Source organism: Larimichthys crocea, chromosome III (assembly GCF_000972845.2).
Source record: "Larimichthys crocea isolate SSNF chromosome III, L_crocea_2.0, whole genome shotgun sequence".
Lineage (NCBI taxonomy): Eukaryota > Metazoa > Chordata > Actinopteri > Sciaenidae > Larimichthys > Larimichthys crocea.
In genome coordinates this window covers 8,265,449-8,289,065 of record NC_040013.1, presented here as the reverse complement: position 1 = coordinate 8,289,065, position 23,617 = coordinate 8,265,449, and the positions used below count along the sequence as shown (strand labels likewise).

The window sequence follows — 23,617 nt, the reverse complement described above, 5'->3', positions numbered from 1 at the left end:
GGGCATTTTTAGTTACATAGCCAGTACTTGACATCAGAAGGTGCATTAAGGATACATGACAGCAGGTGGCAGTAAACCACCATATTTCCTATTATTTATTCAATATAATATTCTGCATTTTTGTTTCAGTAAGGGCTATTCATTTAGTAAAGACAAAGTTTATCATCAGTATTCAGTATTTGAAGAATACTTTCAATATCAGCATATTGATCACAGACCAGGCTTCCTCTTATTTAATAAGAAAGACTCAAAACCAGTATTGCTGGATTCTAAACTTTGTGCTCTTGAATATGACAGCCTCACACGCAGGTATGGTTAAATAAAGTTGTTTATTCAATAATTGTTAATCAATAAAAATAAGATCAAAGAATTGTACAAATCATGGCTCCAATTTATCCTCGTCATGGCATAGAAAAATACAAAAGGCACTGTGCATTAGAGTCTGCTGCATATAGAAAACATTTTGAACCAAAAAATGGTCCTCTACTAGATTTACAACATGTTATTAATAATAACCCGCTTCAAAAAAAAAAGCAAGCCCAGTCTAACTCTAAAAGTCCTACTAGTGCAGATTTGCTGCTTATTGAGGGGCTATTAAAAAAAAAAAACAGAACAGAAAACTGAAGAATTGATTAAAGACAAAAAAAATAAAGTTTATAACTGTAAGGAGTGTGAAAAGAAAATGAATCAACCAGAAATACAGTGTAAAGACGTAAAAAACAGCAAGTATGTAAGGACGATGGATTGTGCGCAGGTGTGCATGTGAGGAGATAAGAACGTGCCTCGATTTTATGTGCCACATATGTTACAACCAATAATAAGCAATCAATTGAACCCATTACCTTATAGCCCCCGGACACCTACACTGGTGGTCAGAGATATTTTTCTCTGAATTTTGGCGAAAGGACATAAGGACAGAAAGATCAAGAACTGCACACGTTATTGGGTTATGTCAATAAACCTCATGTACCAACAAGAATCTGTTTTTAATCAGCCAAAAACCAATGTGGGTGCCCGGAGTTTCATATTCACACGGATCCTTGGGATCCATTTTTAAGCTGTGCCCAATATGTTTAAAAAATGTACAAAAGAACCTATGGTCTGAATATTACTAGAACCATTAAAACCCACTGAAAGGGTTGGTGTATCATGTCAAGAAGAGATAGAATTGGGGCAGACACCTCATAACACTGAAATGGGAGTAGTTAAAACAAACAAACAAAAGCATTCCACTGAGTAAGAGAAAGTAGAACTGCAAGACATGTAAAATAATCTCTTGTATGGTAAAGTGGCTTCTTTTTTTTTGTGAAACATTCTTTATTAACCCAACCCTTTGCTTTTCAGCTCTAGAAGTCCAAACATGGTCAACAGCAAATGCAAGTTTCTTTCTTTGTACCTTCTCTCTACTGTGCAAATTCATTTTTTCATTCAAAGCTTTTTAGTAGTTCATACCAAAACATCAAGACAGCTATTACGGGCACCTGCCATTCTTTTTACAATCTCTTTGGCATTCGATTTCATGTCCAACTTTCTGACGAGTACATAAATTCACATCCCAGTTAGGAGGAGTCACTGTGTAGCAGTCATAGTGCATAACAATTACTTTTTGGCATCCAGCCACTGGATCATACAAAGTCTATTGATGCTTTTGCTAAAATCATAGGAAGCCATGCTCATCAAGTCCTTTTGGAGTAACTGGGTTCCACTTCGCAGTAGTTTTAGTTGTAGAATATCCTGTAAGACAAAAGACAAAGGTGACATCAATACAAACATTTATTTGGAAAAAAAAAAAAGGCATCACGCAAATACTGTGGAGGATTAATTATAGCATATGGTACCTGATTCTGATCTGCTTTTGGAAGGCTCGGGTGGCTGAACATCTGGCAAAGGGAGCCCTCTTCCATCGACATCACTCTCTCCTGATGACGTATGGTCCTCTGCTTTCATGTAAGTGGCAGGCTTCTTGTGGTATTTGGCCCGGTAAGTGTCCGTCATACAGTTATCCACAGAAAAGTATGTGGTAGGAAGAGCTGTCAGACTAGGAGAGTCTGTACGGTCATCGTGTCTGGGCTTTGGACTGGGTAACCTCTCATCGCTCTCGCTGGCCGACAGATCATTCCTGTCCTGGTCTGATGACCCTGACTTGGAGCTGGCATCTGATGACAGTCTATGCTCGGCAGGTGTCTCAATCCACCGACGAAGGGTGGTGTGTGAAAGGGGCAACAAGCCATTTTTGAGTTCGTTGCGGGGGCTTGACCGTGTTGGCACCTCCGGTGGTTGGGAGCAGATGCCAGATGGGTCAACGTGACTGCTGCCAAAGGTCTTAGGAGGTAAAGGTGGTAGATAGTTGTGCGAGAAATTGTGGCCGACAGTGCCAGTGTCTTCTTGTTCAGAGAAAGGTCCAGCAAGGTCGTCCGAGCTGTTCCACTCAGAACTGCTGGTCTTTGCTAAGTAAGGGGGCACGGGGCTCACAGGGCTACCGTCCACATTTTCCTCTTGTTCGCTGTCTAGACCATTGTTCGCTTCCAAGATCCCGGGGGTGTATCGGAAGGCGCTTCTTCTATTACAGAGCAAAAAACACAAACATCAGTATTTTATCGGCCCTTGTGCCAAAATCAACTGGCCACGTACAGTGTTTTTTTAAACATCTTTTTTACCTTTGTATTCGCTGACCAGAGAGGGTGTTTGTTTCTTGTAGATCTGGAGATGTTCTTCCTTGTTCACCTAAGCAATAATGAAGCCTCATGAGCATTTTTATATCCCAACACACTAATTCATAAAACTCATGGTCATCCCTACCAGATGGTTGAAAGAAAAAGAGCTTAAAAACATCTGTCATGGGTTTCTATTTGAACATGGCTACAATGTTTTGTGTGTGTGTCTCTCCAGCAAAGACATGTTATCTAACAGGGGTCATGGTGAGGCCCTTTGCCTGGTGCTGGGAGAGGAAGTATCAAAGCAAATAGTCTGGCAGAGCACCCTCAGGCCCCCTGTGTACCGCTCTGACTGTCTGATCCAGCCAAAGAACATGGCCCCTCAAAGGGAATTTGGGTTCAAATCCAGGCCCTATTAGCTTTGAGCTAACAGTACTAATGAAACAATAAAAACCCAGATTGAACTCAGCAGATTTAGAAGTTGAAACACATGCAAACTAATGAAAGCAAGGAAAATTCCACAACCTTAATAAGGTAAATCCAGTCATAATGTGATGTCAATGAATTACATCACATGTTTAGAAACAGGTTCTTGGGTGGGGGTTGGTGTGGAGCTTAGCCAAGTTAGCAGGGTGGGTGTGATTTACAAGGCCTGAGACAGACAACAGCTGACTAACAGGACGAGGAGGAGAGTGAGTGGCTGTGAGGACCATCTGTGATGTGTCAGCATACCCTCTTTTTTTTTTTTTTTTTCCCTGCGCTCTGTCAAAGCATTAGTGGCTAAATCCTTTGTGCTGGCATGCAATTACGCTGGGGTCAGACTCCAGACTCCAGAACCCCTCCACAACACTATTGCATTTTTAAGCCGCTAAGTCCATGTGGCAATTCACAATTTGATGACGCCGATCTGCAGTGTTGGCAAGCAATATCATTTTCACAAAACAAAAAAAAAAAAAGGGACGCGGCTTACAATGCTTTCTCTACAGTCACATGCACTGTTGCAAAGAGAAAGATTGAAGGTGTAAAGCAGTTGGATAACAAAACAGCAAGGCGACCAAAATCTAAAAGAGCTTTCAGCCATTAAATAATCATTATGAATCCATCGGAAGTTAACGTAAATCAGTTCTTCAGGTTCGGGGTCTGGCTGTTCTCAAGAAAACATTCATTCCAGTGGAATTTCGGGATCACTGCTGTAGCTACAAATGCCAGCAAAACAGATGTACTCAAGGTGTCCTGCTGTTTACATGGCCTACTGCACTTGCCTGGGAAACCGTCCATGTACTGTGATTGCATGGATTAGACTGTGGTTCAGTGGCATTTAATGTACTAAACTAAACTACACCAAGTGGTGCGCAATAAAAATTTCTTCCTATTCCGGTTAACATTTCCATGTTAACTGCAAAGCAAAAAGTCAAGCTGCTAAATAGGATTAAAGAAAGTGAATTTTTGCATTTGAGCAACTAGGCTGTGTGCGCTGCTATGTATTAATCTTTCTAAAACACCTATGAATATAAAAATATTCTACTCTCTAAATGCATTTCAGCATTAAGGATCACTCTGAGAGGGGAGAGGCACCTCATGAGGAGCACCTATTCGGGGCCTGCTGCCATAAACTAAAAAAGTTCTGAAAAAAAGTTAATTGATGTGACATTATTTCAATTATTCCAACTGCCAGAGTTTGAAACTCCCAGAGGAAACAGAAAATATGCATCTGTACAGACCATGAAAGCAACCCCCTAACTAGGCTTTGAGAAATTGTACATGCAAAATTTCCTGACAACCCTTTGAAGTTTTGTTGATGCGACAAAAAATACTCCACCCAAAACTCGACACATTTCAGTTATAAGGCTGTCAAGTCAAGATTTGTAGTTCTCTGCGTGCTGCTGTCCGGGGTGCTTAGAATTCTTACACATCAATCAGACTCACATGCATACTTGCAGTTCGGCTTTTCAATAAGGCCTAAACTATGTGGGGAGCCCTGGAAATATGTGTTTCTGTGTCTGGTAATGTGGCACAAGCATAGGAAGATGATGCCAAATGCCACAATATTAATGTAACTATACCATGGCATTACCACTTTAAATATCAAAACAGTTTTGCTTCTTAAGTGGCATCAATAGCCAACTCATGGACACCTAATACACAGTAGAAGATGCATGCAAGCAAACACATGGATAACAAATCTCAAGTGTGTTTCTTTGCTGACATCCGTGGGAGCCAGCCGGAGCCAGTCAGGACAAATTGAGAAAAGGCGTGATTTATTGTCAAGGTAGCAGCTTGAAGTGCACCCATCTCCTGACAGCCGTGACCTTTCACGCTGCTATAGTCGGAATGTTCTGCAACCGTTTTGGTATAATGCAGCTCAATGAGATTTATTCACAACAAGGACAGAAGGTTGTCATTAAGTGACCTAGACATCCCTTCTTTGATGCAACAAATGGTCGTAAGAATCGATGCCCCGTAGTCAAAATGTCAACTGTCAACTCCTCACAGCAGCCCGCCCACATCTGTGTGCTTTTAGAAAGGATTTTGGACTTTAATGGACTACTGGAATCTGCAGCTCAATCCAGACTACCACCGCTGAACACAGGCCAAATTGACTTTGGACACATTTACTGCAGCTTGTCAATACAATTTGCAGAAAGTAGCACATGCATATCCTGTGCTGATTTTAAAATAGCTTCTGAAATAAAAAAAATAAACCTCAAAAAAGGCCCCGTCTGAGATTTCTAGCCCAGTTTAGGTTTAAAAATTAAAACTTCAGAATTTAAAAAGGCATTCAATCATTAAACACCAAGTCAAAATACAGCTGTAGATACTTTTCAAAAAGTAAATGCAATTTTACAAATCAATAAGGAGGCAACAGATTGAACCTGGTTGACTGTGTGATCCAGAGACATTGTCATATCTCCTAGAAGGCACTAGGGGGCAAACAGCCTGAGTGAGTATATGAAAGGTTTCATGTGTGACTGTAACCTATTCTACATACACCTTTGTACACAATGAAATCAGTTATGAATGCAGATTTGATCAGATAAAGATGAACCTTAAGAATATTAATTCTAATAATTTAAGGGAAAATGCTTTAGAGAAAAGTAAATTATATATAAAAAAGAGTTACTGCAGCAGTGGATATATAACCATGTCTGCCACAGAAGTTTGTGTCTCTTTGCCAGGTATTTGTTCACATAAATCACTCTGCATGTGCAAATGCTCACGGGGAAATGACAAGACCAGCATTCAAAGCTGCATATCTGCTTCGGTTTCCCTAACTCACTGCACTTGTGTAAAAGCTATATTTAACTCCGACTAAAACTAAAGACAGATATAACCATAGCTACTGTTTCTATGCTGCATTTCATCAACTCTTTAACCTTGAAATAAACTGCAGCGCTACAAAAAAAATGGCATTTTTCGATGCCTCGTGTTTGAATACCACCTTCTGACAAGCCCAGTCATGGCATTTTCTGCCCGGCTGGGCACAGCTGGGTGGCCCCTACAAGCGCACTCATCTGCCCCTCTTATTCAGGATTAACTCAGCGTATTCCTGCTGAGGGAATTAGTGTGGCATTTTTCAAGATATTTGTTCATTTAGAAGATATTTTCCCTGTGCCGATACCGCAGATCACAGGCAAGCATGTGCAAGATAAACAATGTGAAGGGTGTCCAGGCGACAAAGCCCCTACAGCTATTCATGTCTTCTAATCTCTCTCCATCCTGTCTGGAAGATAAAAATAACCATTATTGCAACTTCGCAACATGACTCATATTTGAGACTCATCATTTTTTTTACAGATTTTTTCCTTCAACAGTAGATGCGTCTAAACCGATTGTCCCCCCAGCTTTTGTATCCCCATGGATCTTAAAGTTGTTGTTGTTCTCCCTGCAAGAAGACATCATTCACTTAACAAATGCACTTAACAAAGTCCTTGAAATTCTTTTTTCACCATTTTTTCCTTTTTATGTAATGTGTTAGAGAGGACAGAAGTCCATCATGTTAAAAGCTTAGCACCGAAAGAGATAACCACCATAATTCATACAAAAAAGTATTACTAATAATCAGTTTTCTACTTTCCACTCCTCCTTGTTTCCTTTAAGCCCGTGTACCTTTCTCTACGTGCTGCATAACGTAAACTTTACTCAGGAAGAAAGGTCAAGGCCAGTCAGTGAGGAACCAGTGCACACTTATTTCCATACAGTATCCCTTCAATCAGGCTGTGACCTTAACACAACTGATGGAACAATAAATCAAGGAAATTGCTTAGTACTATCTTAATGTTTCAGATCCTTACAACACACACAAGTCTATTGGGCAGAGGAACTTTCTTTATTGCCAGGGCCTCAGGCCTTTGTGGAACAACTGAAACAAACTTTAATTTGCAAGGTTTGTTTTGGATTTAGATGTGTAAGTTACAATGTTACACCGCAATATTTTAATTTTTTAAATCTCTAATCATTGCTACAGCCTTTATTGTTGTGCACAAATAAGTTTTTTTTTTTAAAGCGTGAGTTACTTACCAATGGAAAATGTGGAGTACAGTATGTCAGCCTTCAAATCATCATTTCTTCTCTGTGGGTCCCTAAAATACAAAATAAACTCAGTTATTCATACATTGTGGATTTGAGCTTGATCTTTTACCAACCACTCAAAAAGACTAAGATTGAGCAAAAAGGGGGTATTAAATCCTCATTACCTCAGCCTCAATATATATTTTTATCATGAATGATTTACAGTGGGGTAATCTGACACCAGTCACTGAATGAAGTGAAGACAGCACTTGTTATTGAGGGTTACTATGTGGCACTATGTTGTGCTTTTTGTCTGCTATCACATATATTAAGATGCTGTAATAAACCAAATTAAAACTGGTGGACAAAACAATAATGTTGTGAATTTTCTCTGTGGATTCAGGCATTTATCCAGAATTTGAAGAATGCTACCAATATACTGTGAAAAGATGGGCTTGAATAATGCACTCATGGTTAAGGAAGTCAGCTATCTGCTTAGTTGTCAGCTAGTTGGGATCATTATCTCCAAACAAGACCTGTGCTACAAAGACAACAAATGACAGCCCGGCATAATGAGGCTGGCACATCTGCCTTGTGTGCGTTTATGTTAAATGGGTCTCGCTATACTTAGAAGAGTTTGTTTGTAATGTTTAATCATTTAAAAAGCCAGACTTAAATCCTGAAGTGAGTGCGGCATCTGATGACAAAGCAGTGTTCTTACACTGGCATCACGCAGCAGAATCGTGTGATGGTCATTTCTGCGTCATACTCTGAGGAAGATTTTCCTTACTGTTGAAAACTTTGAATTAAAGACTCATTTCACCTTGTCAGATGCAGCTCAGGTATCGGCCGCAGGTCCTTGGAAGAAAGATTCTCTACCACAGGTGAGTCAAGATTTCCTGAGCCATTGCTTAGTCTGTCGCTACTTTCATATCCAGATTCAGTTCGCTGGATCTTCCAGTTGTCATTCCGTACTTTTAGGGTTGCTGAGCCCTTTGATCTGTCCTTGTCACTGTAGCCGCCCCGGCTATCTGAGTCCAGCGAGCTCCGGCTGCTGCCAATTTCCTGCCTCTGCTCATCCTCGTAGATGGTCATCAGGCTCTTGGGTTTTCGTTCCTCTCTGCCTCCCCACGTAAAATCTCTGTCTTGCTCTCTGTCACGGGAGGGCGACTGACTATTAGGTCTTCTCCGTGGGCTGTGATGCCTTTGCTCTTGATTTACAAAATTATCACCACTACTCCCTCTTAAAACACTGTCCACATTTAGCGCCTCTCGCATCGGCTTCCACGGGCGGCTGGACCTACTGCGGCTGTTCCCCCCACTTCCAGAACGCCCTCGGGAGTCTTGGCTGCTGTCTGTATCATATCCATTGGAGATGTGGTCTAATCTCCGGCTATGATGACCACTGCTGTTACTGGGCGCTCTGGGCAAGACTTGGACCCTCGACTGAGAGCGAGGAGGCTCATGCGAGGATCGTCCACCAAGGTAGGGTGTTCGCTCAGTCCGAGTGGGACCTTTTCCTTGGCTGCTGTACAGTCGAGTCTCCACATGTTGTTTGAAGCCATTCTCTGGAGGGGAGACAGAGCGGGAGTAGGTCCTGTCCTGACCTGGATCTTGTTTTAAACAAAGGGAGATTCATGAGAGCTTGAACTATGAGAACAGTAAAACACATTCTAAACAGATGCTCGATTGACTCTAAAATAAAACACAAAATTAAATTATTATTAGTATATACACTTAGCTTTTCTTACTTTCAAACCACAGTCAAAGTTCTGACCAAAAACACAAATATTAATGCACTGAAATAAGATTTGGACAGAACAGTTCATGAATGTTTAAACATTTTTTAAAAAATGAACGAACATTATCAACAGAACGTGAAAAGGTAACAGCTATGACTATGTTGTGTTGCATAGATATTTACTAAAATAAGCATGCTAACTGACTAGATTTGGCACATGCTTTACTGTAATATGCTTGTTGCTCGAGAGGCTTTCAGTGTAACATCAGGACAAAGAAGGGGCAGAGGGACAGAGCAGAGCCTGAGTTTCTTGAGGAATAAACACCCGGAGTGACACCAGATTCCGGTCTGATCTGGAGCCATTTACCAGCGGGAGGAAAGCTCAGAGTTTATTTTTCAAACTTCTGGGATTTAAAGTGGATTTATCATTTATGGATTTTCACTCTCACTTCACAAGTTCTCTGCAGGAGCAGTCTGCAGCTGTGGTGATACTACTTCATATTTATACAGGAAAAAAAAAAAGAGATTGCTTGGAGAAAAGTGAGTGAGTTACTTGGTTCTTTTTCAGTATGAAGTGAGTAAATACAGTTAATCTGAACTCAGAACTTTAGAAAACAAACATTAAAAGTTATTTGGGGTGGAAGGAGGAGAAATTCTCCACCCTATTCTCCACCTTGTTCTTTTATCATTTGCTTAAGGACTGCTGTATAGAAAGCGATTTGATCGGACTTCCTGCTGCACCTGATGCCAAAAGACAAAGTCAGTGAAGACCAAAAATTGATTTTCAATGACACTAAGATGCAAAGTTGTTCTCAGGCATAGTGCAGGTTGGGCAGAAAGTGAGGGAGGAGCATGACAACAACGGGTTGCTGACATTTATGTCTGCAGATGACAGGAAGGTGTAAATTATGACAGACGGGAGTCGATTTTCATCCCCATTGTACGCAGAGGATAGCCAGCTCGCGCACAGACATCCATGCAGATGCTGATGATAAAAGGCTGCACTGTGGGTCGGGGTGTATTTTTGTGTGTACATGCACGCATGTGCGCGTTTTCCAAATGCACAAGTGACATGTCAGCGCATGATAGTGTGTCACGGATGTGCGTCTGCTATTCCAAGGACACTTCCAGCCATAATAGCCACTTTCAAAATATATGGCCAGACATCCTTCCTGGAAACTAGTTCATCCGTGTCAAACTATACATGCACGCACACACACCCTTATTTATCAAGACGGGAGTGACAATTCTGGACAGCACTCAATTGTTTTGACTTTATGAATAAAATTAAACAGCTAGTTCAATCTTGAATTTGTTGTGTTACAGCAGCTAAAAGTATTCAAAAATTGTATTTTGCAAGTCCTTTTAGATCTATCCATTGCATTTTCATAACTTAAAGCTGACAGTGTTTGAATCAGTCTGCTATGCTTTGTATTGGAGGAATCTGATCTGTGGTAACGTCATGTTTGATGGAACAAAAGGTGAATTTAATACTACATATAACTGTCAGCCCTTGGAAATAAGCCCACAAAAGATAGAGACCCTATTGCTTTGGATTTTGCTGACTGCGTGCCGGAGTTAAATCACTTCGAGCATTGCTCTCAACAGTTTTGCTCGTATATATGATACCGGTGTGTTTTAAAGGGCTTCTGCTGCCGGCTTAATGTTGCTACAGCACACAAGGCTGTGAATCATTTCGGAAGAATTGAAACACGTCTACATCGATACAGTGAAAGATCCCACATTCCAGTATGAGTAGCAAAGATTTTCTTTTTTTTTTTCTCCTCTTTTTTGGAGAAGACTTCGTAGCAAAGTGCTAGCCTGGGCATGAACGGCGCTGCGGTAAATTGTTACTACTTACATTAACTGTAGTGTCACCTCCAGCCGCACCATTCATCACAGGGACGACACTAGCCTCCTTTGGCTTACTGCATTCAATCATTATGGGACGTGAGCTTGTTGCTAACACGGGCCACCGCTGTTGACACGGTGGATTTGGGACCATGTTACAATTCTCCATAATCCCTTCACTGATACTTAATTGAAAGCAGTGATGTACTAAAAGAGTATTACAAAGGAGCCAACCAATCAGTCTACTGATTACAACTAACACACACACACACATACACTCGGTTTGTGAGGTAAAATAAGAGGGGACATGAGAGATGCAGCTTAATTCGCCCTATAATTAAATTCTACAATATTTATCACCTCTTTGTTGGATCTGCTTAGTTTATGTTTGTTTGTAAATGCTCATGCAGACCAAACAGAGGGGAACCAGTGGCTCTGAATATGAGAGAGTAGGATGAAGGCAGGTTCCAATGGACGTCAGCACTTAATCCCCCCTTTCTGACACATTGCTCCAACTGTTACATAAGGGCTGGAGAAGAGAAAGGCGAGCCCCTTTGTGTTTTAAAGCCCAACATTTCTCATGTCTCTGTTTATGTGTTGTACAGCCGCATGCTATCTATCTGCGACCGACCTCTGTAGCGTGTCTCCGGCCTCCGTGGAACGCTTCTGTCGGGCTCTCTTCTGGCTGAATGCATCCCACGCACCTCTCCTACTTTCTGGGCAACTTCTCGAGAAATATCCCTGAGGCGACTCTTGGGATCGTCGGTGGCAATTTTCGCTACAAAACAAAAGAGATGTCAGGTATTATTATATATAATTATTGCTGTTTTTTTTATTTTTTATTTTTTAATCCCAGTTGTAGTGCTGCTGAATCAGGTGGGATTTCCACTGCAGAAGACACCATTAAAAGTATTTTTATCTCAGTGTACGTACAGATATCTATTGTCACTACATCCTTTTCCTTGTCACTGTTTCCTAATACTGAGTCACCAGCACCCCCAAGGCACTGAGCAGTTGCTGAATGTGTATATGAAGGGTTTACAGCGCATCACTGTGCCGATATATGGTACATTTTCTTCTACACAAGGGGAAAGGCAGCAGGGTGGAAACATGGCCACACAGCGACTTCTCTGCCCCGTCTCTAGCAGATATTCACTTTGGAACGCGATGATTGGTCACAGCACTGGAAATAATGATCATACTGTGGTTCTTGTTGACTGTCTGAGATTTCAACAGGAATCACTGTGAAGGGAACATGATGTTTTTTTTGGACTATATTTTGCTTCAGCACCAAAAAAAATGAACGTACAAGAGTTCACAACATGATGAATCAGAGCTAGATCATTTGACAATGACACACAGATCTTAAGGAGCTTTAACAACATCCTTTAATAACAAAAAGAACAAAAACATTTTGCTTCTTTGCTTTCCAGTCATGCCGTTTGTTTCTGAACAAAAACGCTCTTCTTCTCACTTTACACTCTTCTCTGTACTTGCACATAAGTATGTACAAAACTGGCAGCTCTTTGCTGTATGACTTCTCTCCTCAACTACGGTCCTGAATCCTTTCTCTATTTAGAATGTTCATATTTAGTTTTATAGTAAAAACATTTAATTATTACTTTCACTGCTTGCTATGCAAAAGGTCACCGCTCTCTATGGAAGCAAATATTCTTTCAAGGCTAAAAAACAACAACCATCGCACAATGTGACTCATCTTTCTTCACTGCAAAACCATAGTTTAGACTTTAGACACTCTTGAATGTGCAGTGGAAGCAGGTAAAAAATATTCTATATATAATAATATATCAGATTTTTCCACTTCTCATCACTTGATGAAACTACTTAAAAAGTTAAAAAGATGACTTTTGCAGTGTCTTCCTCCATACTCGGACCATGTTTTCTCTCTTACCTGGTCCCCGTCCTCCACTGGTCTGAGCGCTGCCCCTGCTCAAGGTCGAAGACTTCTGTTTGAACGAGCCTACATTGAACAGAGAGTTCAGGTTTTCCCTGGTGAGGTCCAGTTTCTTAGGTGCTGAAACTGGTGAGTCGATGGCTGCAGAGGAGAAAAAAACAATTTGAAATTTTCAAACTAAAGCCAGAAATGCAGGACTGGATTTTTACAACAAATGCACAGACCGCACTTGAGGCAAAGAAACTAAATTTAAATGACGAGATCGCACAGAGTTCTCCTTGTTTTTATGTTGGATCATCCAGTTCGGTCCAGCGCCCTGTCAGCTCTGATGGGCAGTGAGCGGGTGCCACAGCTTATACCTGATGCACAGCCAGGATGGAGAGTTGGGAGGAGGATCTTTAAAGGGGATAAAAACCTCCCCAACCAAACAAATCCAGGGATATATAATCCAAAACAGATTTTCAGCTGTTGTCATTAACAAATTTTCATTACTGCTGCAAAGGCAACTAATATGATCTGGGATTTTACACGTCCTATAAAAGAGATAGTTGTTTGCTGATGTTTCTCGGAATTTTATTCTCATTTAAGGTGATATTTATTTACAGAGTTTATAGAGTGAGATTCCATTTGTTCTTAGCCAAACATTATCTCCTGCTGGGTGTACAGAGGCAAAGCAAGTAAAATGTCACACTCAAACTTACCAGCCAAACATTTAACTCAAACTACAGACTTTCAAACTTGCATTTCAAAGTTCAAAATCGCCACAAACTTTTGGCTAAACTCTGACTTTAAATCACTTTTTTTTTTCCTTTATTCCCTTCACACTCACTACGCAATTCTTATGACCATAAAAACAAACAAGAGGTGGCTGCCTCAGCTTCATATTAATGAGTGTTTTAAAGTATAGCATTATAATCAAATAGGTCATTTGGGATGATATTATGGTTAGTGAAGAAAAACACAGAACACTCAACAGCACTAATAACCAAGATGAATGCATATCATAGGAATTTAATGTTGTCATTTCCATAAAAAGACGTTAGATCAACACCTCTTCTTGCAAGATGCAGTCTAACTTTGTTGCCAACAGAAAGTCTACAGTAACATAGTTGATGAAGATGTTTAAATATAATAAAATTAACATATACAAATACAGAAACTTGACTGATTTTAAAAACAGTTGATATTCGATCATACCTTGCACTTCTCCATTGCCGGGGGCCTTGTAGTGAGAGTGGTTGCTATTTTGCCTTGAGGCTTCATCTGCGGTGATAGCGCTGCCGTCGGGGTTGGAGTAAAAGAGGAGGAGAGGTTGGAAGTGATCTTTGATACACTTGCTGACCACATCTTTCCACCTGGAGCTGAGCTACAACAAAAAAACAAAAAAAAACAAACAGAAGCTGGTCAGTGCACATGTACATGCAGAATTAAGCACATTACATACATCTTTATGTGTAGACAGTAAAACAACCCCTACAGCCAAAGAGGATTTACTTACTTGTGTGAATACAAGCTGTATGTTGGACTTCCCTAAAGGGAAGAGAGGCCCTGGTCCAATTCAATTTAGAAAAGCAGACAGATTGTGTACATAACAGGATAACTTGCTTTCTTGTGACCCCATCTGTTTTCATTTTACAAAGAGGTACAACAGAACTTTTGTTGTACAACTGTGATCTGATATAAAGCATTTTAACTTATTACAAACCGAACACTTTCCATGAAAAATCCAGCTCTAGTGGCAACGCCAGAAGGTCACCTAGGTCAATATTAACCCCCAAAGAACAGAATCTGGCAGCTTTCATGAAATCCACCGGAAACAACTTTAAGACAAAAAGAAAACCTCCTCTTCATCGTGGCGAGTCTTAAATTGTAAATGAATATAAACACGCCAAGGGCGAATCGCACAATCGCATTAGCTAAGCTGTGTAAGGTGCGTGTCTCGCCACAGAGGCACCACAGAGGCAGGCTGCAGGCTAACAGATGCCTGTGTGCTCCTTAATTAAGCAAATGACTGTGGAAGAGAGGGGAGAGAGGTGGTGCTGAGGTAAAGAGGAGCGGACGCAAAGCAAAACAAAGGGAAACACCAGAGGAGGAATGTCGCAGAGACGGATTTAGTTTTCTGAAAAAAAGATAGATTGTGATGGATGAAGGACTGTACGCAAGCAGGAGGAGGACAAGAACGATTTCCAATGTTTGTGTTCCACATGTAAGCCACTAAGAAAGCTCGATGCAGTCTCTAATGCCTGGCAGACAGATGAGACCATGAGGCTGCAAGGATCTTACTTGTCTGCATTTTAGCTATACCATTACCAACCATTTCATACTGACGCATACATTCTAAGTGACAACACATGATACCTGGTGTCCAGTTATAGAAACCGTGACAACAAAATACACATTGCACATGCCAGCCACTCAGAATGGAAAATTCTAAGTGCTCCATAGTTACAAAAAAGACCTTTACAGTTGTAATTAACTGCGTTTTATCTGCCTTTCATCAACCTCAATAAACAAAGGAGATCATATTCGCCGGAAAAGCAGCAATCAGTAGTCACTACAGTAGTCATTTAGCAGCTGGGACTTGGGGGAAGTCACAGAAATGCTGGCAGTTTTTCGACCCAGGTATGGACTTGGCAGGCGCTGCTGAGCACTGTAGCTCGTCCATCTCAGTCGGGGAGGGGTGGGCCTGCACACACAGCACAAGCTGCTGCTGATGGATTGACACGGAGCCAGCCAGCCGCTGCACCACAGTCCCCGAGAAAATTGTGAGGGCGTGAGACAAAAGGTTTGCTCACATGTGCACGCCATGAAGATAAATCCACAGAAAAAAGGGAGAGGATAAAAGAAAGGATTCGCAGCCTATATACAGTATACACACACACACACACAGACAGACACTAGCAATAGCCAAAAAACAAACAAATAAAGCCTCTTTCTCACAAACAGACAGACAGCATACACACCTACACATGACAACTCAGCATTCCCACGGACCCTTCAACTTTAACAAGTGAAGGGATCAGTAAAAAAAATAAATAAAAAATCATTAACTGGTTAAGCTTCACTTCACTACTGCAGTACTTTGTGATGACAGAGTTGGGGAACTGCAGTAGAAATGTGGGTGGGTGTGGGGGGGGGGGCTAGCTGACTCTTCAGTGCCATAAAGGCTCATCAACCCAGAGGCTCATGAAGGACGATCGATATAGTCCTTATTGGGTGATAAAGAGACTTGCTGGTGGAGATAGGAGACTGAAGATTGGTACTCTTTGCTGCTACTTGTGAAAAAACAAAAACAACAACAAACAAAAAAAAACACACTGAACTATCTATCCCGATGCACAAACTTGTAGAGAAGAAATAGGTCTACGTTATCATAACCATTGCGTTGCCGTGTTTACATTATTATATCAAGCACAAAGTGAGGTCTTCAAATTTCTTGTATTTTCTGACCCCAAAATCCAAAAATATTGAAATTACAATAATATAACACACACAAAAAAAGCAAAGTAAATGTACTTCATTGATGAATGACTCACCTCTTTCACTGTGGCGTCATCAAAGAAGACCCATTTGGAGGATTTGGTGTGGAAGGCGAAGGCACAGTAGTGGCGGCTGGAGTAGCAGATCATTCCCACGAGCTGCAGCTCTCCCTTTTTGGCATGCTCATCTGTCACCCTGTAGAAGAGCTGTGCCACACATACACGTATACATATATAAATATATAGACCGATTACTCATCGACATCAACGCTACAGTAAGTGGGCTGGCAAGTGAGTGATGTGGATAGCTAGTGGAATCAGTTACTCCATCTGTTTATAGATTAAGTTCTGAGGTAATGAACTGGCATTGATTCGACAATCAGTACAAATAAGGGCTGGTTGAAATCAGCAGCACTTTATATCTAGGCTAATCCAACAGTGGTCCACAGCATTTGTATTGATGCACAAATACAAATATACAGTGGTATATTCTAATTTTATTTCTGTCATAAATAATGCAAGAAAAAAAAGAATTAATTTAGAAAGTAAAAAACATTTTGTAGACATATGGAGAAAGTGTTGTTTCTCCCGCCCCATGTTTCCTGCACAGAAAACTCTCTGTCTCCCTCTCGCTCTCTCAAACAATACATTTCAAAGCAAACTACGGGGGTGGAGGGCTCTCCCGTTAACACCCAATAAAGTCACATGAAACGCTCCCTAATGAATCAAGGCTTTTGTGGAACACTGGTGGGAGGGGGTGGGGTCTCACAAATTCTTCTGATGGTATGCTTTGGAAAACGCACAAGTGTGGGGGGGGGCTGTCAAATAAAGGGTTTGAATACTTCAATAAAAAAAGTTATGTAATGTGTAGAGCATGCCCTCATCTGAACTACACTGATTGACTTTTTTTTTTTTTCCCCCTGCCTGTGAAGCTCGTCCAACACAGTGGATACATTTGAACAGGCTACTGATGAATATTTAGGAAGTCATTATATCTTTTTTTTTTTTGCCATACATATTCCACTGCGGGCAACCTAATAATATATACAGAAAGTTTAGACACACCTTCTCATTCGACTGTTTTTCCTCATTTTTAAAACACTGAAGACATGTTGAGCACTTGTTGAGATGTTTCTGCTACTTGAACTCTGTGGAGTATTTATGTGGGATCTAATCTGAGGTGCCGTAAATTGGTGATTTCTGGTAACACCAATTAACTCATCTTCCACAGCAGAGGTAACTCTCGGTCTTCCTCTCCTGGGGCAGTCCTCATGAGAGCCAGTTATATCATAATGTTTGATGACTTTTTCGACTGCACTTGAAGACACATTCAAAAAGTTCTCAGATTTTTCCAGATAAACTGACCTTCATGTTTGAATTTGATAGACTCGTTCCTCTTTACTCAGTTGAGCATTTCCTGCCATAACATGTATTACTACAACAGTCAAACAGGATTATATACTGTACGCCAAACGATGGTCACAGATTAAAAAAGCCTTAATACTAATGATTGTCTTTAGACAAGGCATACATGTAACTGAAAAACAAACCTCAGAAAGCTGACTGCAAGAGTGCCAAGAGTGTGCAAAGCTGTTATCAAAGTAAGAGGTGGCTACTTTGGAGAATCTAAAAGATAAAACATATTCCCTTTTGTTTAAATTTTGTGCACCACATTATTTCACATGTGTTATTTCATAGTTTTTATGTCGTCAGTATTCATTTACTTTGTAGAAAGTAACAAAAGAAAAGAAAAAGAAGGTATAAGGTGTGTCCAAACTTTTGACTGGTATTACACATGCGTGCAAAGATGTGATTTTATGGACAGAAAAAGAGCAATGCGTGCCCACGTTTCTGCATACTTACAATCAAGAATGTGTGAATATAAACACTGCAACAAAAGCAGTCTTAAACACATGTTTTTTTCCCACCCCCTTTCTCAGTGACGTCTATCCAGCCCACATGTTCCCCCAGACAGGCACACACACACGCACTTGCTCAGGAAAACACAGTGATGAAGGGAGGGGCTCTTTGAAAAGCTGACCAAGGCCAGCGGGGGCTTTTTGATCAGTGGCGCGGGCCAACTGGGCATTGGGCGTTCACTGCTTATGTAACAGCCCCGACTTACAGAGAAATAAATCTCCACTTTATTTCCCACATATGTTCAATTGCACCAAAATAAACGGACCCCAAAACAGCAATAAAAAAAAGGCAGCTGTGTGAATGAACAAATTCCAAAAATATACTGACAAACTAAACCATGTCTGGAGAAAGTCATCAGTTCTTATATATCCTGTTAGAATTCCTTCGTCTGAAAGGTTCAATATGGCGTACAAACATTTTGTCTTGAAACATTACTTTTTGAAACTAAAAATAAATTAAAAAAAAAAAATCGGTGACTGACCGCAGAAAGACTGAGATGAGGCCCCAGCGATCGGATGACATCCTCCGTGAGGTCTGACTGGTCAGAGTCCCAGACGAAGCCGATGGTAACTATCTCAGGGGAGTTCATGAGGACCCGTCTGATCCTAATCTTTTGCCCACAGTTGCTCTGGAAAATAAAAACAAAGAAAATGATCACAGTTGTTACCAAAGGCAAGTACACTCCAAAACCGCTCAGTAAAAAGTATTATCAAAACCGCTACACTTCCAAAGAAACTTTATTAAAACACACGATGGGGAAATCATGCCTCAAGGCTTCCACAGGACACTGGACCATTTGATACACATTGCTCTTTCATGAAACGTGAACAATGTGCTTATTAAACCACTTACTGGACAGTTCCGAAGGTCTCCTATCGTACTTGCTGTTTGTAACAGTTCCCCAAATGACTCGTATTTGCGATGGAGCATCTGTTGACTGAGAAAGAAGAGACGCGTTGTCAGCAGGAAAGTACAAGCCAGCAAGGCGAAAGGAGACAGACAGAGACAGATAAAGATTAAGGTATGTGAAATGTCAGCTAAAAACAAACTTAAGTTATGGCCTTGAGAGCGACATGAAAGTGTAGCAAGAAAGATTACAAGTGAGGAGAAACAAAGTTTCATACTGCTTGTGCCTTACCAGAGTGCGGTGGTGGAGACATAATGCACCAGCTCTGTGAACGGCAGTGGGTCGGATGATGCCCCACAGCTCCGGCACACAGACTGCAGAGAGAGAGAGAGAGAGAGTCAGAGAGCAGGAGGGTAATGAACGCAAAAAAAAAAATAAAAATTACAAGCAGAGATACAAAGGTGTGATTTCAGCATGCATATCTGCTTTCAAGGACTAATTAACAAGTCAGCATGTCCTTTTCCAAAACAGTGCGATCAAAAAATAGTCAGTGAAAAAAAATAAATAAAACCTCCTAAATGAGATCTGACAAGTTTGTCTTGCTGCTTTCCTTGTGGTCAGTTATAAAAAAAAATGTGGGCTCTGTTGTATAATTTGTGATTGACATTATCCAATTTAATTTGTGAAGTTATCAATCTCCCTCTGACCGAGGCAATCCTCATTTAAAAAGGCCTTGATAATATTCGCTGGATTGGGTGCCCTGAAATCGAGGTGGAACAAAATCCACTGACTGTGCCCCCTAAGGGATTTAGTCCAAATGCGTATTATCCGTTTGATTCCGAGATAGAACTGGTTTGGGACAGGGCAGAGTCAGCGATGGGCATCATAGCCACAGGGAAGGGTGATGTGTGTGTTTGTTGTGCTGGAATTTATGTGTAGGACCGTCTGTGATTTATCTGGTGCTACTGCTGCTTGCACTGTGGAATCCAACCAGAAACACCCTCCTTATTCCACTGAGGCGACCCACTATCAAAACATGACGGATTGGATTTCTACTGTCTCAGACAGTGATTCATGTACCTGTCTCTGTGTGTGTGTGCTGCTTAATCCTAACATTGGTGAGTGTGTTTAAGCTGTCCACACATTACTGTAGAAGGCTGTGAAAACAAACACCGTATGAAGTAAAACATCCACAGCAAAAAAACAAGTCAAATAATATAATACTTTGTATGCTTTCTAACCCCTTACTGACCTGTTCATAAAGTGACATAGCAAACTTCTGATGCGTGATACAAGACTTTGAAGTGCAGGCATCTGTCTCCTCCGGCACAATGTGCAGGTGGATCCTCTCCAGTATGTTTTCCTGTGACACAAGACATACATCAGATATGAGACACAATGTTGTTGTAAAGCCACATATTTACCAGCACCACAGGCTATTTTTTTTTACACCAATACAGGTATATCCGTGAGCAAAACTGCATCACGGTGGGACACGCCTCCACATACCAAGAGTTCAATTTTAAGAGTCGTGTTGTAAATCGTGACAGCGGCACGAACACATTTTAAGAGCGCGCTATACTCCATTTTAGCTCCCACCTGTTTCTACGGAATGCTCGCGAGTTTATAAAATATTAAGGCCGCAAGGTAGCCTTAACTTCACAGCCTGTTAATCTGACACCGGCTAACACCTCACATAAATTCTACATTGGCATGCTGCTGCTAGTGCATTACACGGTGAATGCTCAAGGGCAAAGAGCCCGGTGGGATTAAGAATTAAGATTGTCTATAAAAGGTAAACTTTAGTCTTTGATATAAAAAGGTTCAATTTTTGCCTGAGGAGACATGGCAGAAAAAGAAGCAAGGCATCAAAGTTGCTTTCTTGGAATCTAAATTCACGAAGTTCTTATTTTAAAGCAAAGTAACTTAATGTTAACACTTGTGCAATCCAGTGTTCACATATAGTTGGGTCCTCTATACGCCCGAGGCATTCGATTTTTGCTTCAGTGTAATTGGACTTCCTAAATGGACAAACAATGACTGAGAGGGGGGGGTGTCAGGATACAGCTGTGCCGCTTGGGTATACTGCTATTGAGAAGCAGCGATGGTTGAAATAAACATAAAACTGAAACAAAAATACCTGAAAATCACACTGCAATTACAAGTTCTGGCCAAATAATAAAAGAAGAGCAGAGCTGAAAGCTGAAAGCAATGTGTAGAATATGTGTAGAATGAAGCACACATGAAACTGACTTTAAAAAAAAAAAAGGCACAGAATTGATGCGACATAATACAGTAGCACAAAACAGAGAGGTTCAAACACAGTTCCAGCGCTTATATAACCTGTCATGATAATATTTAGCGGCAATGTGGCAGGGTTTGATGGGAGGGACAGAAGCTCTTTCAGTGACCTCGCCAAACAGTTTGTTGCTGTGCATTTCCCCCGAACTGTGTGGCATGGTAACACACAAACATACGCACACACCCCTCTCTCCGTACACGTGAGTCGTCCCCCCCTCCCTCAGGACTGCGGGGTTGCCACAGGAACTTACAAAGCACTCTGCGGCATCGTCCATGAAGCCCAGCTGGAAGCGCTGCTCGTCCTTAAAGGTCTCTGCCAAGGCATGACGCAGGTTGTCAGAGGGCAGGGCTCGCTCCCGACTGTGCTGGAACTGGGAGAAAATACCCTAAAGAGAACAACAAGAACTTGATTGCACGCGGACAATGGAGCATTTTGTTTGTTAAAAGTGTTGCTGCTCGGTGCACAATCTGGACATGTGACCCAAACAGTTAGTCATGTTCATGATAACAAACGGGAACCAGAACTAAAACACACTTCTGATTGTATTCTACCTTTAATGCACAAAAGATGCATGACTCTCCCAGACAGAAGTGCCCGGGTAGCTGCCTCAAGCTGCGTCTGAAGATGTCCAGCTGCCAAAGTACCTACACAAGTGAAAGAGGAGGAGGTTAGTTTGTATCATTACACAAGAAAAATCAACACTGACCTTGACATTTCTTAGATTTCGTAGTTACAGCCTATGACAATGAAGCAAACAGGTGTATGCTTCTGAAATGCAAAGGATCCCTGTTATGTACTTGACATTGTTGGGTCTCTTATTAAGTGTGGCATTTAGGCATTAGGACTGCATCTCTAAGATCATGAGGATGAGGAGGGGGTGAGAAGAGCAAGCCCCTCAGAGAAACGAAGCCGTAGGTAACGATCGTCTTCAACCAGCTCATCAGTTGTCTCATCCTCTGAGTCACAGTCGAGTGACATCACTGTGGGGATGACTGCAATAACAAACTTACTCACCGGACCAGTATTCCAATGGTCAAGAGCGACCTTCAACTACGTCATCAATAAACTGCTGGGAAGCTCTGACAAATTTCAACGGTGACTAAGCTTTGAAATGTGTATAACCAATATAATTAATATCAACATTTTAAGAGAGTGGAACATGGTGTACAGCTCCTGGAAGAAAACAGCTGTAAGTGAAGTAATACTTTTTGTGGAGATTACAATTATTTTTTTTCTAGTCATAGTATCGTCAGTGACGATGTTAAAATAAAAAGTGAAATATCTCAGCTGATGTTCATGGTCCCCAGAGGTTGAATCCTACTGAATTTGGTGAGTTTTCCTGCAATGCCATCATGAAGTTGATACTGGGTCACCCCAGGTTGTGGGTGGAAATGGACTGCTTGCCATGAAATGTCCTTTACTGTTTTAAACGTTATCATACAAACATCCTCTTCTAAGATGGCAAACATGACAAATATTACCTTTAAAACATGTTAGCATTAGTGTTATTAGTGTTGGCAAAGTCAGCTAATGTCAGCATTTACCTTAAATCAGCATTGTACCAAGCTAGCATGCTGGTTGCATAACTGCACTGTTATTTTTTTATTTAAAAAGATATCAGTTTGAATATTTTATTTAACTTGATATTTATCATACTAATAATACAAACACATACTAATGTGTTTAAATAAACCTATGGAGAATTCTAGTAAAATTCTAGTAAGTTTGCAAGAGGACTCCGAGATTGATTCCTACTCATCCGACAAACTTTTAACTAGCTAATTGCTTACTGTGTCGACAGGCATGTAACGGACAGCTTAATCTTTTCAGAATTAAATCTGGGGACAAACCGTCAAAAAGCATCAGGACACACCTACCTGCACAGCACTGTTGAGGAAGCAGCTGTTCTGGCCCGGCTCGTTCAGCAGTCCTTTGGTCGGGGCCAAAGACAGCATGCTCCCAGGCTGGTACGATTTCCCCAGATTGCCCCCCGGCTTCCTGAAGAACTTGACCCATGCCATTGGATAGTGGGGTCTGCCTTTAGACAGGTGGGATAGTCAGGCGACAGTGGGGTTTGTATTGAGCCAAATACAAATATAAAGTGGTATTTTCTATTTATTTCTGTCAATAAATAATGCCAGAAAAAAGAGAATAATTTAGCAAGTAAACACATTATTGTCGCCCTCTATGCGACACGTGTGTTTTCTCCCCTTGCTTCTCCCGCCCCATGTTATCACAAAACAAAAAAAAAAAAAAAAAAACAGAAACAAAAAAAAAAAAGATGCACAGAAAACTCTCTGTCTGCCTCGTCGCTTCGCTCTCTCAAAACAATACATTTCAAAGCAACTACGGGGTGAAGGGCTCTCCCGTTAACACCATAAAGTCCCATGAAGGCTCCC

General features: G+C 41.1%; 1 protein-coding gene across 1 annotated transcript; it reads right to left on the bottom strand.

The window, feature by feature from the left end:
* Positions 1-310: 310 nt before the first annotated feature.
* Positions 311-23,279, bottom strand: usp53a (ubiquitin specific peptidase 53a). The gene is made up of 16 exons (XM_027277588.1): positions 23,096-23,279; positions 21,770-21,862; positions 21,469-21,603; positions 20,169-20,279; positions 19,208-19,290; positions 18,922-19,006; positions 18,551-18,697; positions 16,207-16,356; positions 13,868-14,036; positions 12,668-12,811; positions 11,387-11,533; positions 7,987-8,776; positions 7,173-7,234; positions 2,658-2,724; positions 1,839-2,560; positions 311-1,734 (listed from the first exon to the last, which is right to left on the bottom strand). Exons 1-16 carry the CDS (start codon positions 23,237-23,239, stop codon positions 1,658-1,660), a joined length of 3,126 nt encoding a protein of 1,041 aa, XP_027133389.1. The 5' UTR covers positions 23,240-23,279; the 3' UTR covers positions 311-1,657.
* Between the last annotated feature and the right edge of the window lie 338 nt (positions 23,280-23,617).